The 17,576-nt window shown below is 55.4% G+C and overlaps 2 protein-coding genes across 7 annotated transcripts; one reads left to right on the forward strand and one right to left on the reverse strand.

The window, feature by feature from the left end:
• The first annotated feature begins 1,685 nt into the window (after nucleotides 1-1,685).
• On the forward strand, nucleotides 1,686-3,350 carry PNMT (phenylethanolamine N-methyltransferase). Its single transcript, XM_049860391.1, has 3 exons — nucleotides 1,686-1,900; nucleotides 2,498-2,705; nucleotides 2,833-3,350. The coding sequence occupies exons 1-3, from the start codon at nucleotides 1,699-1,701 to the stop codon at nucleotides 3,269-3,271; spliced, it is 849 nt and encodes a 282-aa protein (XP_049716348.1). The 5' UTR covers nucleotides 1,686-1,698; the 3' UTR covers nucleotides 3,272-3,350.
• Nucleotides 3,351-4,036: 686 nt separating this feature from the next.
• Nucleotides 4,037-16,974, reverse strand: PGAP3 (post-GPI attachment to proteins phospholipase 3). 6 transcript variants are annotated; one of them, XR_007514152.1, is made up of 9 exons: nucleotides 16,732-16,974; nucleotides 15,400-15,497; nucleotides 14,400-14,552; nucleotides 7,886-7,948; nucleotides 7,133-7,194; nucleotides 6,602-6,738; nucleotides 6,148-6,352; nucleotides 5,213-6,026; nucleotides 4,037-4,608 (listed from the first exon to the last, which is right to left on the reverse strand). XR_007514152.1 is itself a non-coding variant. In XM_049860786.1 (8 exons), exons 1-8 carry the CDS (start codon nucleotides 16,910-16,912, stop codon nucleotides 5,909-5,911), a joined length of 963 nt encoding a protein of 320 aa, XP_049716743.1. In that variant the 5' UTR covers nucleotides 16,913-16,974; the 3' UTR covers nucleotides 4,037-5,908. The 6 variants fall into 6 exon arrangements, 4 of the variants coding, with proteins under 4 accessions (XP_049716743.1, XP_049716742.1, XP_049716745.1 ...); XR_007514151.1 differs by having other exon boundaries at nucleotides 4,037-4,644; XM_049860786.1 differs by having other exon boundaries at nucleotides 4,037-5,972.
• Nucleotides 16,975-17,576: the final 602 nt, after the last annotated feature.

Raw genomic sequence — 17,576 nt, forward strand, 5'->3', positions numbered from 1 at the left:
TGGGGCGTGAGGGGCAGGGACAGAACTGTAAACAAGGCTGTTGCCTGTCCAATCCCCTTTCTGTACCCTGACTCTGCTGCCAGTCCTGGCCTCTGTGTCGAGCCCCCTGGCACTTGGCAGTGTCCAGCAGGCCAGCTGGCACCCAGGGCTGGTTTAAATGATGTGTCATGGAGAATAGGGAGGGGACTGGCACCACGACTGTCCTTGGGTGTGGATAGGGTCAGTAACCCCAAGTCTGACCTATCTCTCATTTCTGAATCCAGACAGAATCCTTGGCTTCGCTCAGGTGCTCCGCCCTCCCTGCCCTGGGATCCCAGGGTGGGTTGTCTCGGTGGTGGGGTAGGGGGTCAGATTCCTGTCTGTGACCCTTGCAGCTGTTGCGGCAACTCATGTTCGAACCTGGCCACCTGGCCCAACAAGGAGACACTTTCTCCTTGCGCCAAGGAGAAGGGAGGGCCGCAGAGGAGGCCTGGGCCCAGGGATGCTAGTCCTCACTTTGGCAGGGGCGGAAGCCTAGCCAGGGTAGAGGGGCACCTGGTCCAGAAGGCACCCACACCAGGAAGACCATGGAGGATCTGCTCCCCGTTTGGGGGACAAGAGGGGAGACTCTGACATCTTGGCAGCCCCGGTACCCGGAGGCCAAGTGGGACCTGCAGGCCTGGCCCTCTTCCTGAGAGGGGCTGGAGTATGGGCTGGGTCGGGAGAGGGGGCAGAGACCCCAGACCAGAGGGCTCCAAATTCCTAGGCGCTTGAAGGCAGGACTGCGCCCCCTGGTGGCCCGGCAGCCCGCAGCGTGCTCTCCGTGCCCTCTCGCCTTCTCCGGGGTCCCGCGCACCCGACGTGACCAGAACGTCCCGAACCTTCCGACCTCCAGCATTCCCCAGATCAGCGGCTGGCAGCCCGCGGGGCCCGCAGGAGAGGCCCCGCTGTTCGCCCGCTAAGTGCATTAGCCCCGCTCCCCGGCTTCCTCTATCGCAGCTGCCATCTGACGGGCGGGGCTGAAGTCCCGCTCTGGGGCCCCGGGGCGACTGCGGTGGCGGCCAGAACGGACTGTCCTTTCTGGACTGGGGAGGGGGTGGCCACTGGAGAACGGGGGTGGGGTAGGAAAGTACGAAGGAGAGGCCTGGAACAGAGGTGGAGAAGGGGAGTTGGGGCGACGTTGCTAAGGAGATGGGGTGGGTGTAGGAAAGGGTGCCTGGAGGAAGGGGAGGCCAGGCGGCGGTCGGGGTGCGAGGGGAGGGTTCTGGGAGATGGGGAGGGGAAAAGGGGGTGATTAGAAACATAAGTAGAGTAAAGAAGGATGTAGGCAAAAGGGGTGAGTGGCTGGGGGAACTGGAGAAGAGAAAGGGGAGTGGAGACTGGCGGGGTCGCGGGGGGAATCTAAGCAGCAGGGGGATAGGGAGCTGAGAGGGGGGCGCAGAAGCCAGTAAGGCCAAGGGTGGCAGGGCCGCGGGGAGCTTGCGTAGCAGGGCAGGGCGGGAACCGATGTTTCCGCGGCCGCCCCCACCGGCTCCGGTGCGTCGGCGGCTCGGACATTAAGGGAGATGGATGGGCGCGGGGGAGACACAGCGCGCGGGGCCCCGGGCTGCCCATGGCTCCGCCGCCGCCCCCGCAGCGCAGGGGTCGGTCGCGGCGGGGGTCCGGCCGCAGATATAGGGGCTGCGAGGAGGGCGGGGACAGGGACCGCGAGGGAGCAGCATGAGCGGCGCAGACCCGAGCCACGCTGCGGGCGCGGGCCCCGACTCAAAGGCGGACCAGGTGGCGGTCGCCTCGGCCTACCAGCTCTTCGAGCCCCGCGCCTACCTCCGGAACAACTACGCGCCCCCTCGAGGGGACCTGAGCAGCCCGGACGGCGTAGGGCCTTGGAAGCTGCGCTGCCTGGCGCAGACCTTCGCCACAGGTGAGCGCCGGGAAGTTGAGGCACCGGGGACAGGAAGCCCCTGGGGAGAGAAAGGAGCAAGAGAGGGGGAGAGAGAGGGAAAGAGACAGAGAGACAATGACAGAGCCAGAAAAGGACCAAGAATCAGAGATAGGTAGACAAGAGGTGCAAATAGAAAAGAAAGAGGGCAACACCTCTTGGGAGAGAGGCAGAAGAGGGAGACTATTGAGAAAGAGGGTGAGGAGCTGAGAATGTTCAGAACTGAGAGAGGTGAGATAAAGAGAGATGCAGAGAAAGAGATGGAGGCAGAGACTGGGGAGGAGAGAGACAACTGGGAGAAATTGTGAGGCATCCCAGGGCTTTTCCCACTGAAACCTCACTGGTAGGTATTGCTTTATAGATGTGGAACCTGAAGCTCAGAGAAGTGCCATACCTTTCCTAGGGTAAGTCAGTTGATGTGAGATCCAGGACTTGAGCCGCGGCCGATATATTTTCCAGATATTGACACATACTTAAGAGAGAGAGAAGGAAGTGATCAAGAGGGAGGGAGAAGCAGGTAAGGGAGGGTATGATTGGGGCAAGCCTGGTACCCGGATCCTCTTTCTTTGCCCCATCCAGGTGAGGTATCTGGACACACCCTCATTGACATCGGCTCAGGCCCCACCATATACCAGCTGCTCAGTGCCTGTGCCCACTTTGAGGACATCACCATGACCGATTTCCTAGAGGTGAACCGCGAGGAGCTGGGGCTCTGGCTGCGGGAGGAGCCGGAGGCCTTCAACTGGAGCGTGTACAGCCAGCACGTCTGTCTCATTGAAGGCAAGGGGTAAGGAACAGGGGATGAGGGTGCAAGCAGGGGGCCCCCCAAGAATCTGCTGGAAGGAGCAAGGAAGGACCTAGCATGGGGCAGTCACAAGCCCTTTTCCTGACCCCTGTCCTCTGTCCCTGCACAGTGAGTCCTGGCAGGAGAAGGAGTGCCAGCTTCGAGCCAAGGTGAAGCGGGTCTTGCCCGTCGATGTGCACCAGTCCCAGCCCCTGGGTGCTGGGAGCCTGGTGCCCCTGCCTGCTGATGCCCTGGTCTCTGCCTTCTGTCTGGAGGCTGTGAGCCCAGACCTGGCTAGCTTCCAGCGGGCCCTGGCTCACATCACCACTCTGCTGAGGCCTGGGGGGCACCTCCTCCTCATCGGGGCCCTGGAGGAGTCATGGTACCTGGCTGGGGAGGCCAGACTGGCAGTGGTCCCAGTGCGTGAGGAGGAGGTGAGAGAGGCCCTCCTGCACAGCAGCTATGAGGTACGGGACCTGCGCACCTACGTCATGCCTGCCCACCTGCGGACGGGTGTGGATGATGTCAAGGGCATCTTCTTTGCCTGGGCCCAGAAGGTGGGAGCGTAAGAGGCCCAGTGCCCCCAGTGCTGTGGTGGCCCCACCCACCCAGGTTAACTGCTATCTAAGGTGGCACCTAATAAAGAAAAGAGCCTCTGCCACTGGGTGTCAGTGCTGTCTGAACCAAGGGCCCAGAGATCTCTTTTGTGAATGTGGGGATGTAGGAGGCACCAAAAACCCCTAGCCTCTCTTCCAGAAGTTACCATGAGGGTAGGTCTCTGTACCACCCATCCTTCCCAAGATAAGGAAGACCTAAGGCCAGGCCATATATATTGAACACTTACTGTATGCCTGGCACTAGATATCATTCAGCCCTCACACTCAGAGGTTGGTCCTGTTATCTTGTATCCAGGTGAAGCTCAGAGAGGTCAAGTAACAAACAGAGTCTCATTCAGATCAGAAGTCTCAAATGATCTTTCTATGATGTCTCCTACTTGGAGGGACGGAGGACAATGGCGATAACTTGGAGACTGAAGTGAAACTTGTATGGGGTGGGGGGAGGCTATACAACTGAGGCACAAACAAGGGCCCAGGGAAGCAGGAGGGAAAGAATTGGCACCTGGCTCCCTCTTCTCCCTCCTCCATGAGCTGGACTTGAGCTCTGCCGAGCCCTGCATTCTGGCCCCTGCCATCCCCACCTCCACATGCCTACAAAGAGGCCCCACCTCTGTCCTCTGCCCCTTTCCAGCCAGCTCTGGGTCCTCCTCACCACAATTCTGTCTTCTTCTCTCCTGCCCACCCTATCCACACAAATGAGCTGAACAAGGATGAGACGCAGAATTGGTTTATTAAGAATGCCCCTTGCTGCCCTTTGTCTTAAAACAGCTCTCAGTATCAAAAGGACCCATGAGCCACCCAAGTCCCTGAGGTTGGAGTACTAGCATAGCTCCCCTCCCCGCAAGAAGGCACACGGGGGCAGGGAAAGAGCAAGGATCCAGTCTCCCTGCTCCAATCACAGAGACTGCTTTGGGATGGAGGGCTTCTGGAGCTCCACAAATTGCCATTTTATCCTTGTAGGGCAAGAATGTGCCAGGACTGCCGCCAACTAGCAGGGGTCACATTTACAGGGGTACTGACATCGTGTGGCCTGGACCTGTCTTGGGGCTACCCCAGAACAGATAGCCCCTCTGGGGAGGGCAGAAACGAGACTCAGCCACAAGTTTTCTCCCCTCCTCCCTCTGACTGCTACATCCCTCCCCAAGGTCCAGGCTGTGGCAAAGGGGTCGGCAAGCAGAGAACTGGGAGAAGGGGAGGCCAAACATGCCTGAGCAAGGAGACAGGGAGGTGGGAGAGGGCCCAGAAAGATCTTTGTTTTCCTTCCTCCCTCTGTCTCCGAGAGGCTGGTTCTGAAGAGTGATCAGTTGTGTGAGGGCTCTGTGAGGCTTGGAGACAAAAGGGCAAGGGGCAAAGGACAGGAACACACACACACACACACACGTAGCTTGGACACCCATCCTCCCAGCCAAATCATGGGGATATCCCCACTCTCTGCCTGGCTTGGGGTCTTGTGCAGCGTTGGTGCTCAATAAATGATTGCTGGTGGCAACTTGACCCCGATCTTACTCTAGCCTCCCTGCACTGTGGCACACCTCATCTCAGACACGCACACACAGGCACACTCAAGACTCAGGCTAGGTATATTCCCCTAACCCACCTACTTCCCCCAACACACACACACACTTTAAAACTGCTCACAAAAATGTTTTGAAACTAGATAGAGTGGCAGTTGCGTAAGATTGTGTATGTACCAAACACTACTGAATTGTTCACTTTAAAATGATCAAATTTTGTTGTATGAATTTCACTTCTATTAAAAACCACCACTCCCAGGCCCTCCCCGTACACTCTTCACACTGCAAGCCCAGCCTGTGCTAACACACACTGTCCCACCCAGCATGCCACACACCCCCACCACTGCCTGACCACTGCCAGTGGACCACACTCCCTTACCACTCACGCTCCGGTTCCCAATCCAGAGCAGCAGCACAGGGGCTGGTGGGATTCCTGTCCCTGGCTCTCTGGGATCCTGGCCCTGAGTGGGAGTATGGTGAGGCCGCCAGGGGTCTAGCTGGGGCAGGAGTCAGGGGGACCCCTTCCCAGTCCTAGCGGCTGGGTCCCTCCAGACCCCAGGGAAAATGAGCAGTCCTGAAACCTCACCAGAGCCAAAGTGCAAGCATCCACTGCCACCTAGTGGTGCCTTGGGGGAGGGTAGGGGTGACCAGAAGGGGACCCTGCTGTATTCCCAAAGTCCTGTGGTACCTGGTCTCCCAGCTAGACCTGGGGCTCTGGGGACCACCACCCAGGCAGTGTGGGGATGTGAGGAGGAGGCTGGGGGGCAAGAGGCAGGGGCAGCTCTCCTCTTGGTGGGGCGAAGCACACGCTCAGCTCCCCCAGTTCAACTCCAGGAACCAGAGGGGCTGCCCATCCTTCAGCCCCAGACACTGAGTGAGAGGCCAGGCCCAGAATAGGCTCCAGGACCTGTGAATGCCACATGGGGGCCAGCAATGGGGTGGACAGGGTCCATGATTCTCAGGTCACACCCTTCATGTCTAAGTTCAAGAAGCTAAAAGGAGAAAACAAATCATCTCAAGAGCTGGGGGTGGGGAGGGAGGCCCGCAGGAAGGGGTAGACTTGCTCCCAGGGTCTTCAGTCCAGCTTGAGCTTGGTCTCTGATTCCTTCAGCAGGTACAGGCTGTCGTCCTCCAGGAAGCTGTGGGCCAAGAGAGGAGCCCACTGAGGCACAGCTCTGAGCGTTCCTCCTTTCCTGGGACAAGTGGGGGTGAGAGGCATGCTCGGTGGGTGAATGGGCCGCCCCGTCTTCCCCTAAGGAGCAGACAAGGAAGGGAACCCAAAAAGGGGTGTACCAGGCAGGGAGTGGCACCAACCTGAAAAACAGCACGTGGACAGGAATGGTACTGATGTGCCAGATGGCGTGTGCATCCAGGACCCAGAAGAGAGGTGGGAAGTCCAGCAGCTCGAGCAGGGACAGCCCCTGCAGCAGCATGACCACCGCCATGCACTTGTGCACATGAGGCAGCTGCCGGCGGTTCCACAGGCACCAGGCCAGCCACCACACCACGTTCACCATGCCTGGGTGCCATGGGGGCAGAGGAGGCTCACTTCCTGGACCTCTTCCCTACCCAGGTCTCTCCATCCCCAGGACCTTGCTCAGCTTCTCCTCCCAGCATCCCTGTCTCCCATCTCATATTCTTTTCCCTTCCCACATCCCAAGGGTCTCTCTAGAAATTTTTTCTCCAGGACTGGTCCTAATCCCTTCCTCCCCCTCCAGCCAGCAGTCCTATGGCTGGTCCAGCCCCCAGGGCCCCAGTCCCGCCTCACCAATAGCCAAATTGGCCACCAGGTTGTAGCCATAGTCAAAGCGGACGAGGCTCAGGTAGGAGATGTGTGCAGTCAGCAGTAACAGCAGGAGGGCCCGGAAGGTGCTGACCACAGCTGGGTGCTGCAACCCCACGGTCCTGCCTCACCGGCCAGAGTTGCTCAGACGACGGGTACCCAGTCCCCAGAGCAGCATTCCCTGAAGCATCTCCTGGCCTCAACACCAATACGTGCTCCTGGAAGCCACTGCCCCTCTCTCCCACCAAAACAGGCCAGCTACGCAGGTTCCTGCCCCCTCCCCCCACCTAGAACCAAGTGCTGTAGATCCTTGTAAGGAGCCAGGGCCCTCAGTCCTATTCCAGAGTCCCCTTGAAGGACAATCTGGACAGATTGTGTGTGTGTGTGTGTGTGTGTGTGTGTGTGTGTGTGCTAGTGAAGAAGGCCCTGGAGACAGCACCCCCAGAGGAGAGCTGGGGAACCCCTCTTTGCCCCCAGGGTCTGTTCCTGCCCCTGCAGCTACAAGGGCGGCCTTACCTGACACAGCACAGGTAGACTGAGTGGAGGATGACAGTGGAGGCACAGAAGTAGTCCATTTTCTGAGGACAGGGAGGGCAGGATGAGGGGCCAGTGTGATGGGAGCAGGAAGTGGGCAAGGCCTCCTGGAGGGCAGGGCCCAGAGAGGACCCATCTACCAGGGATGGGAGCAGAGGGGTGGCAGAGGCACAGCGGAGTATAAAGTGGGAGTCCTGGGCCTATGGTCGTGGGCACCGTGTTTCTTGCTGCCACTGTCTATAGCTGTTTCTCTCCTCAATTTAACAGACTGGCCCTTGTGTTCGCATCATACAATTTTTAAAAACATGCTCAGTAGAGAGGCCTTAGGAGCATTGGAGGAGGGTACCTATTGAGACTCAAAAACAAACGAGCCCACCACAGAATTAAAAACGTAAGTTGGAGCTTGACAGCCGTGGGCTAATGTCCTGATGGCACCCTTCTCCTAGTCAGGCAACCCTGAACAAGTTATTTAGCCTCTCCAAGGCTCAGCTGCCTCATCAGTTAAGAAGAGGTAATAATCACTAGTATCTCACAAGGTTCAAGTGAGGCTCAAATGCACTTTGTTGTTGTTATTGTCATATAGAAGATTCCAACTCATGGCGACCCCAGGCCTAGTACACTAGCACATAGTAAGTGCTCCATAAATAGTAACTAGTTTTATCAGATATAAGAGGCCACTCTGCCCCACCCCTCCGGGACAGTCCCTGCCAATGGAGGAGCAGGAGATGTTCTCACCTCTGTGAGGTCGGTGTCCCTGGTATGAAAGACTGTGGACCAGAACCAAGCATTGAGGGAGACCTGAGGAGGGAGGGTGCTGGTGAGCTGGCTGGTGAACAACCTCTTGCCCCAAGGTGGGGGAGACCCCAAGAAGGCTCACATCCTTTGTGAAGAAGTGTCTCTACCAGGCCCCTAAATGGCTTGACAGAATCCCATGAAGCAGGAGTGTTTTACAGGGCCCCTAGAGCCTCCACCCTACTCATCTCAGTTCCCTCAGGTTTGGCTTTCCACCACCCTGAACCTCCATGGCCACAGAGGCTCACCCTCCACAGGGAACCAGTTCTGGCAGAGCCAAGTTCCTGGGGGTTACTCAATTGCTAAAACAACAGCCCCCTGGGGGCCTCACCCCCTTGCCCAAATCCACAGGTGATGACAGCCCCACCCTGGCCCAAGGGAGTCAGTGACCTCAGCTCTGGGGGGGGGGGGGGGGAATGAGGTGGGTGGAGTGGAAGGGTTTGAGCCAGCTTGGGGTGTATCCCAAGCTAGCAAGTGAGGGAGCCTCTGAGATCAAGCAGATCCCACTGGGGCCAAGTCTCTGGAGAGGAGGGTGGCCAACCAAGCCGGGTGCTCCTCCTGGCTGGGCCGGCCCAACCTGTTGGACCAGTGGCTGCTCCCAAGCCCTCGGAGGAGTGGAGGAGCAGGGTTGGAGGGCTAAAGTGGGCAAGGGCCCTGGGGAAGGTTTGAGGCCTTTTGCCTAGAAATTAACAGCATGGAGAGAGAAAATAAATTATCTTGCCAGTGGGCTCCAGATCTTCTGGGAGTTGGCGCTGGCACTTTTTCCAGGGACTGCTGTGTCCACAGCAGAGACCCAAATTGCTGAAAGAAGGGTGGGTTGGGGTGGGGATATATACACTGCGCTCGGAGGAAGGGCTGGGAAACCAGTGACAAGCAATGGAAGACACAGCCAGGGCCAGGCCTGGAAAGCCCTGGAGGTGGAAAGGGATGCACTAGGGTGGAATGGGCCTGCTAGAGGTGGATGAAGACCAAAGCTGATCACATAGGTCAGGACAAAAGGAAATTGGCTCAGCAGGGGGCAGGGGGAGCAGGGTAACAAGCTGCTCTCCATCCATACCATAGCAGGAAAGATGGAGGTCAGACAGTAGGCTGAGTTTCCTACTGCAGGCCCACAGGAGTTGATGAGAGAATGGGAAGAACAATGGAGTGGAGGCTGGGCAGGGCTCTGCCCCACAGCCAGTTGACCATTTTCACGCCAGGCCCTGAGAGTTTCTGGAGGCTCGTAGCCAGGTGCAGCCTGTCTGGCCTGGGACCTAGGCTGAGCCTTGCTGCTAATGCTCCTTGTGACCTGGGAAAATGTACTGCCCCTTCTCAGCTCAAAGAGTTTCCCCTGCGGACAAATGAGGGGCTGGCTAAGTGACCCCTCAGTTCTTCCCCAGCCCTAAGTTCAGGTTAGTTATTCTAGGTAAGGCTGTTTCCTCCTTTGAGGTACACACAGACCAGCTGTCCTGCCCCACACACCTGGCTCAAGACTCCTCCCTAGTGCTGCCCCTTCCCCAGAGACAGTCATGGAAGCCGATCTGGAGGCTGGAAAGTAGAACAGAACCAGGTGGCTTCGTAGACACTGCTCCCCATACATGATGGTCAGGGTTAGTGCAGGGAGAGGAGCAGGCTCAGGGCTGAGACAGGACCCAGGTGTTCACATGTGGCAGGACTCCCTGGCAGGCCAGGAACAGGGACATCCTTGGGGAAGAGAGTGGCCCTGGAGCCAGTGTGGGAAGGAGGTAGAGAGGAAGGTCATAGGAATCAGCCAGGCCTCCTTGTCACCCATAGCAGGAAGGGGGAGGTGACAAGAGGGCTGAGCTAAGTGGCAGTTGGAACTTGGGAAGTAGGGAGGGAGGAGGTGCACAGGGCCAGGGTTCAGCGCTATTGGACAAGGTGGAGGCTGCTCGGTCTACTGCCACCCTCTCCACCAGGGTGCCTTCTATTGACAGAGATCCACCTGCAGCCTGGACTCCGCACCCTGAAAACCCCCTCTCATTGTGGGGGGCTCCCGTTGGTAAGAATGCAGGCTCTAGAGCTAGACTGTTGTTGTGTGCTGTCGAGTTGATTCCAACTCATAGCGACCTTATGGACAAAACAGAACTGCCCCATAGGGTTTCCAAGGCTGTAATCTTTACAGAAGCAGACTGCCACCTCTTTCTCCCATGGAAGGCTGGTGGGTTTGAATCGTTGACCTTTTGGTTAGTAGCCGAGCGCTTAACCACTGTGTCACCAGGGCTCCTTGACCAGGCTAAACCAAAAAAAGACCAAACCCATTGTTATAAAGTTGATTCCGACTCATAGTGACCCTATAGGACAGAGTAGAACTGTCCCATAGGGTTTCTAAGGAGCGGCTGGTGGATTTGAACTGCCCTCCTTTTAGTTAGCTGTGGAGGTCTCAAGCACTGCACCACCAGGCTCAAATCCAGCTCTGCCATTCCCCGTGTCCTTAGGCAAGTTATTTAGCCTTGGGCAGATAGGGTAACTGGCCAATCAGACAAGCCAGGAGGGCCGTGGGCCTGTCTAGCAGGCTCCAAGAGCTACGTGTAAACAGGGAGGACAGGGGGTGGCTGGGGGAAGGGCGCCAAAGGCAGTGGGGCTGACGGGGGACAGGAAGGGCTGGGTGGGGGGAAGAGCAGAAGGCTGTTTCAGAAAATAAGAAAATTGAGACAAAAATATCACAGCCATGAAACTGGTTGGATGCCAAGTGAGCTGGATCTGTCAGGAATTCGACCCCAGTGCTAAGCCCCAGTGCTCGGGGCTGTCATTGACACCCTGGCGGTGGGGACAAGTGGGTCTTTAAATAGCTCAGTGTCTCAGAAGTGGGGGAGGCAGAATGTTAAATATGACGCCTGCTGCCATCCTGGGCGCCCCCCCAGAGGCCACCAGGTCTCACCCCCTGCCTTAGGCAGGGCAAGTCTTCCCCAGCTCACTCCTGAGAGAAAAGGGGTAGAGAGGCAGATGGAGATGGGAAGAGGAAGGCATTTGCCACCATCAAAAAGCACTCCTTGATTTCTTGCCATTGCATGTCCCACTGGCTCTTGTCTCACCATCAGGAAGTTCATCCTGAAGTCTAACCATCATTCTGCTGCACACTCAAATTATTTCTTCTCAAAGTTTCCTCAGTCCCTACCTCCCTAAACCATCCTGCCCCCTGACCCTCTACCTCTATACTTGAGAAACCTTTATTGGCTAAATGAAGTAGGCAGGGAACTGGTGTGATCTCCCAGCTCTGGCAGACAGCAGGGGCCCCCAATTCGAGGAGGTCAAAGGGCTGTGGTGTGCCAGCTTTGGTGAGGTACCCAGCCCTGCCTGGCCACTGCCCAGGCCTAAATGGCAATGCAAGGGCTACCTTCTTGTGCCAAAGCTTCATCAGCCCTCCTGGGGGACAGGGGCTCCTCATTTTCCTGAGAAATAGACTGAGACCCACCCTAAGAGCTAACCTGGGACAGGTAGAGTGCCTTCTCCCCGCAACAGAAATCAGGAGCCCCACTGACTCCAGAAGACCCAGCCCAGGACAAGGTCCACCACCACACCCTCCATACAGCTCAGGGTCCCTCCCTCCTGCAGACACACACACACACACACACACACACACACACAACTAAGATTAAGTGTAAAATCTAAACCAGATCATCAAAGGCAGTGTGGGCTCTGACGCTGGATCCCTCGAAGGCCTAATAGTGGCCTGAGAGGGTCCCATGCCTCAGAAACCCATATCCTATAGGGTGCTCAAGGCTAAGACACAGGCCTTAGGTTCTGTTTGCCCTCTCCCACCTCAACGCCTCCTTCTCTTTCCCTAAGAGTCCCTGGTGATGTAGACTGCAGGACGCCCCAGGAGGTGTGGCCACTGGTCAAGAAGAAAGATACTTGTGAGTTGAAAGATCCAAGAATCAGGGAAAACAAAACGAGAGTTGTGAAGCGACCACTGGCCCCTGGCACATGTCATGAAGACAAAGGCTGGGATCCTCTGAGGTTCCCAAGAACTTGTGGCTGTATCCAAAGAGGCTCTGCACTTTGTTCAGAGAATCCAGGCAGGGGTGTCCTGGGCTTTCTCATGGGGCCGTGGCGTGGGAGAGATACAGGCAGTGGGCCCGAACAAGTTATGTCGCTGGAAGAACAGGGAAGGGGACAGATGCCCTTCCTGTTTTCTTGGCCAGGAACAGATTCTCTTCTCTGCAAGAGGCCTAAACAGAAAGTGTTGCCTGAGATAGTGTTGCTAATGGCAGGCCCCTGCCTACATAAGGGTCCCTGCCCCTCGACCTGGCACTCAGAGCCCTCTCTGCTCCATCTGATCTCCCTCGAGCCTCCTTCACACACCCACACTGTGGCCGGGCTGACCTTGCCTGTCTAGGTCCCACACTCTTCAGCCTCATACATCCCCAGCCTCTCAGAAGTCCAAACCTTACCAGGCCTGCAGGCCCCAGACGAAACCTCTCCTCCTCCCTGACAGACTTCCCCATGTAGCGCAGCCCCTCTCCAGGGCCCTCTCTTGGATCCCTCCTCAGCTCTGCCTACACTTTGCCTCCCAGGCTGCATGGGCCTGTACCTGTCTTTACGCTCCCACTAGGCTTTGCTAACAACAATGGCCTTCGCTGCTTAGGGGCAGGGGCTTTAGTCCCCACAAGTGCCACGCCCTGTCTCTACCCACAGAAGACTCAATACAGACATCCCTCACAATGGAAGTGGCCCAGAGCGAGCTAGGCGCGCAGGCACTGGAGCCTGACAGCCCTGGATGCAAACCCTGCCTCCACAGCTTGCTGTTAACTCAGAGCTCATGGGGGTATTATGGGCATCAAGTGAGAAAATGTACATAAGTGCTTAAGACAATGCCCTTCAGGAGGTTTGTGCTCCATAATTCAGAACTATTGTTATTAGCATTCATTGATGAGAAAGCATTAGGGAGAATTTCTAAGAGGTTTAGCAGCCTCTTCCGATTCCCATCCCCTATATGTAGGACTTGGCCAGGACTTCCTGGCACCATCAGTCTTCCTGAGGTCCTCAGAGACCTTGAGTCACCAGGCCCAGGGGCATCCTTCAGTCCTCATCTCACTGGACTGTTCAGCAGAATTCAGGAGAGCTGGCTACGTTCTCCTCCCTGTCCCCTTCCCGGGGCTCCCCCAACCGCACCATCTCCTAGTTTACCACCTACCTCTCCAGCCACTCCTTCTGTCTCTGCTGCTGGCTCATCCTCCTCTATCCAGCCTGTATTTTGGGGGTTCCTCAGGGCTCTGTTCCATGGCCCCTTCTCTTCTCACTATCTAAGTTCTCCCTTGGTGATCTCATCCACACTCACACTGTCTCACAAGTGGAAGGAAACACAGGGGTCATCCCTGATTCCTCTCTCCTCAGCTAGGCCACCACTGAGGCTCATCAGCATAGTCAAGAGGGTAAGAGTGTAGACCCTGGTGCCAGAGGCTGGGTTCGCATCCTGGCCCCATGACCTGAGGCAGGTTACTTAACCTATAGTCCTTGGTTTCCTCATCTGTAAACTGGGAATAGTAATAATACCTACTTCATAAGCTTGTTATAGGATTACCAGAGTTAAAATTTATAACTTAAGACCACACCTGGCATACAGTAACACTATGTATGTGCTTATTAAATACATGAATTAATTTAAAAAATTTTTAAATGCCACCTCTAAAACATAGCTCGAACACACTCAAATCTCTTTAATGTGCCCCCCACCCCTGACCTGGGCCACCGCTCTGGTCTAGCCACTGTGCCCTGTGCTAAAACTACCAACTATATCCACTTGTATATCCATTCCTGCCTATCCCAATATGTTCTCTACACAGTGGCCAGAATGAGTTTTCCAAAGGGCAAATCTATTCATGAAGCTCCTTCTCTTTCCTCCCACATTTATAATACCTCAATGCTTTCTGATGGTCTGAGTATCAAAATCTAAAGTATTAACATGCCCTCCACACTGTGACGCTTAGAACCCTCTCTGATACGCAGATGGAACATCCCTCAGCATCTCCAGGGATGGCCTAAGACCAGGCTGAGCACTAGACTGAGAGTGCTGTGGCTGTCACTGCCTACCAGGCCTTGTTTGGATTTGAGATTGTTCCAATTCCTCCAGAGGGGTCTTGTGTCCTGATATTAGGGACTGCAATGCCCCAGAAGGGTCCATGGAAAGACCCATGGTCCCAGCATGCTCCCTACCACCCATGTCCTTCTGTGTCTGTAAACTGTCCTGTTGAGACTTTTAGTGGCTTCCTCCTTCAGGATAAGAACAATGCCTCTTTCCTCTCTCCTTCCCAAACAGCCTGGCCTAGGGCTCTGCCAGAATGGGCATACCTGATTCAAGACCTTCCCTGTTTTCTCCCCAGGCCTGACCACCCCCAACTGCAACTTTAGCAGAGGGGAAGCTGGGTGAGTAGAAGCCCCGCTGGGTTGAGAACGGGGACCTAAGAGTTCCTTCTTCCTAGATGAGGGTACGGAGCAGGAATCCCGTCAGGTTACCTACCCAGGCGAAGGCCACGCAGGTGTGGTACATGGGGGAGGAGGCTGGCACGGAGGTGCGGTAGCGGCAGAGCATCATCAGGCTGGCCAGGCCATTGAGGAAGGAGGCCATGGCAGAAGCTGGCTCTTGGAAGAACAGGAACCTGGAGAAGGGCCACTGAAAAAGGTGCAGATGGAGGGGCCCTAAGGGGAGGGGAACCCCTCACAGGTCCAAACTACTTTTTCTTGACATGCTTTATCAATGGGCCCCTGGCTGACTCCTCAGCTCTGGACCTTGGCCAAAGCCTCAGGTTTAGTTCCCCCTCAGCCCAACAAGCTCCCTTCTAGTCCCTGGCTGAGGGTCACATCCCCAATCCTGGCCAGCACTCACAACACTGTAAGCCCTTGTCTTTGGGAAGACCAGATGGGCCAGTGCAGATGTCTCAACACAGCCTGTTATGCAGCAGGTGCCCAGCAGGTAGAAAAAGGACAGACCTGCCATTCAGAAGACACAGGATCTAGACTCTCCTCTATCACTGACCACAAGCCCTCCGATTCTCAGCTTATCCTGTGGCAAATTGGGGACAATAATTCCTGCCAACCACACCAGACTAGAATAAGATAATATTGAGTAAAAAGGCACCAGAAAACTGTGCCTCACTGGAAATATTATCATTAATTCAGACCCCCTACTAGAGAAGCAACCGAAAGCATGCCATGGTGGGTCAGGGGATTTGTCCCCGCAGCAAGGTAGGTATTGCAACCACCCAAAAGAGCCAGCAGCAGTCTGTGAGATCAAAGCGCCCCAGATCATATATCTCCAAATCAGGACACAGATACCGAGGCAGGACTCATTGGTCCCATGTGATTACATGAACACTAGATTTTGAAAGGAAGGAGTACCTCTCAACCACCACCCCATGGCCTAAGCCCCAGCCTCAGATTGCCTGGACAATGTGGTCCAAATGCGGAGTATCTTACCCTCACATCACCACCATACACCCACCCTGACCCCTCCAACTCACCTTGCCATGGAACTGAGGCACTTTGTGACCTTCCTGGAGGTAGAGGCCAACAGTGAGCCACATACACTCATACTTACAGTCATCCCGACAGGTCCAGCCTAAAAAGACAAAATGTGGCCTGGTAAATTCCCTAGCACAGGAAAGACCTCAGATGGGGCCCAAGGGAGAAGGACCTGCAGGTTAGAGAGAGCCAGAAGAAATTTCAAAATTCTGCATTCCCACTTGGATGGAGGAGGGATGGTGTGACATACATATCAGCGGAAGGGGTATGTGTGAGAGACAGAGTGTGTGTGTGTGTGTGTGTGTGTGTGAGAGAGAGAGAAAGAGAGAGAGAGAAAGTGTGTGTGTGTGTGAGTGTATGTGCATGTAAGTGTGTATACAGTGACCAAGCGGAGATATTCTTTTCTTTCGCCCAAGATAGGGATCTTGGCTCCCACTGGACTCATTTATGGATACCTGGGTTTCTTCACCAGAGAGGAGCCCTTGCTGCCTACGAAAATGAAGCCCAAACGCTTGGGCCTGACTTTTGAGGTCCCAAATTGGCTTTCCAACCTTATGTCCTACTACTGCTTTTCACGCCTCCTGCTCTCTGAATAAAACAAACTGCTGGAAGTGCCCACACCTGCCCAAGGCCTACACTCTTGCAGTTCCATCTGTCTGGATGGCAGATGGGGTAGTGACAAGAGGATAAGCTTGTGGTCAGACAGGCCAGAGCTGGAAACTCTGCTTTACCACTTACTAGCTCAGTGGCCTTGGGCAGGGCACTTAACTCTTTGAGTTTTCTTATCTTTAAAATAGGGATAATAAGAGAAAATACTCCAAAGGGTTGTTGTGAAAATTAACTGTGACACCTGTCACACAATAGGTGCTCAATATGTTGGCTCACTGCCCACTATGACCACAGGACCAAATTTAACATATCCACTGTGCAAAAATCAGACAGAAAGTCCCTCCTTCACACAGTGTCCCAAGATGATTCCTGTCTCCACCCCCTCAAAGCCAGAAGCGTTTCCCTCCTCTCCCAGATGCTCCTAGGGCTAGTCTAAGGGCCCTTTAGGCCTTGTGCCTTGTACAAGAGAGGTTTAATTCCCTCCTGAGGGCAGGATCCAGCTCTGATTTCTGTCACTCCAGGGCCTTGTACCCAAGAGGGGTTCAATAAATAAAACCTTTTGGGAAAGCAAGACTGGCTGATAAGGTTCTAACTGCCCTGGGGCTCCTCTCACACTCATAACGGACCCCGGGGTCAACTAAGGTTTGGGGGGAGGGGGTGGAGGGAGTGCAGGGGGCGGGGCCGAGACCAATGGGCGGGGCTTACTGCGGGGCGGGGCTTACCTGCCAGACTCATGTAGATTGGCTGGCTGGAACGGAAGTGCTTCAGTGCGCCCCCCGAGCAGTTCCGCTCCTCGCACCGGAGCACGCAGTCACGATACACTGGTTCACGGTCGCCCTGGGATCCGCTCGCCAGCGCAGCCGCCCCGGCCAGCAGCACTAGCTGCGCCGCCCGCCCGGCCATCCCTTCTCCCTGGCCCGCCACCGGCGGTGGAGCTCAGGAGCGTGTCTAGTCTCTACTTCCGGAATAACCGGAAGTGCGTTGTGCTTATTGTTCTCTTTTCCGCTCCGGTCCACCAAATTTTAATAAAAGGTTCCCGGGTTTTTTGTGGGCGCCTGCCCCGCCCCCCATGCCTCAGCTGTCTCCAAGTATTGAGGCGACGGAATTAAGGGAAGGAGGATGTCTAGATAAAGGAGTAAAATAAAATGGTCTTCTACCAACATCCCGTCTTGTTTCTTTTTCAGGGTCTCCTTTGTCAAGTCACCAGCCCTGTCGAGTTTCACCTCCTAAATGCACCTGGAATTTTTTACATTTCTCCATCCACTTCTACCACACTGGTAAAGCCGTCGTTATCTGTCGCCAAGACAGCTGCAGTAATCTCTTAACGTGTCTCCCTGCCTCTACTTTTGCCTACTCCAGTACACACTCCATTTCCAAAAATTTATATTTAACCATATCACGTATTAAAATTCTTTACTGGTTCCCGGCTATCCTCAGGATACAATCAAAGCTCACAAGCCCTGTGCGACGTGGTCTTTGTCCACTGTCCTCCCTCATTCCCCTGCTCCAGACTCACTTTTACCCTCACTCTTGGTTATTCTTCTGGTCTGAGCTTAAACTCCGTCTC

The sequence above is a fragment of the Elephas maximus genome, chromosome 19, assembly GCF_024166365.1.
Source record: "Elephas maximus indicus isolate mEleMax1 chromosome 19, mEleMax1 primary haplotype, whole genome shotgun sequence".
Taxonomy (NCBI): Eukaryota; Metazoa; Chordata; class Mammalia; order Proboscidea; family Elephantidae; genus Elephas; species Elephas maximus.

Coding starts and splice junctions, on each gene's coding strand:
- PNMT (XM_049860391.1), top strand. CDS start 1,699: ATGAGCGGCGCAGACCCGAGCCACGCTGCGGGCGCGGGCCCCGACTCA. Junction 1,901..2,497: donor GGCGCAGACCTTCGCCACAG/GTGAGCGCCGGG, acceptor TGCCCCATCCAG/GTGAGGTATCTGGACACACC. Junction 2,706..2,832: donor TGTCTCATTGAAGGCAAGGG/GTAAGGAACAGG, acceptor GTCCCTGCACAG/TGAGTCCTGGCAGGAGAAGG.
- PGAP3 (XM_049860785.1), bottom strand. CDS start 16,912: ATGGCCGGGCGGGCGGCGCAGCTAGTGCTGCTGGCCGGGGCGGCTGCG. Junction 15,498..16,731: donor AATCTACATGAGTCTGGCAG/GTAAGCCCCGCC, acceptor TTGTCTTTTTAG/GCTGGACCTGTCGGGATGAC. Junction 7,949..14,399: donor CCTGCGTGGCCTTCGCCTGG/GTAGGTAACCTG, acceptor CTCCCTCCTCAG/GTCTCCCTCAATGCTTGGTT.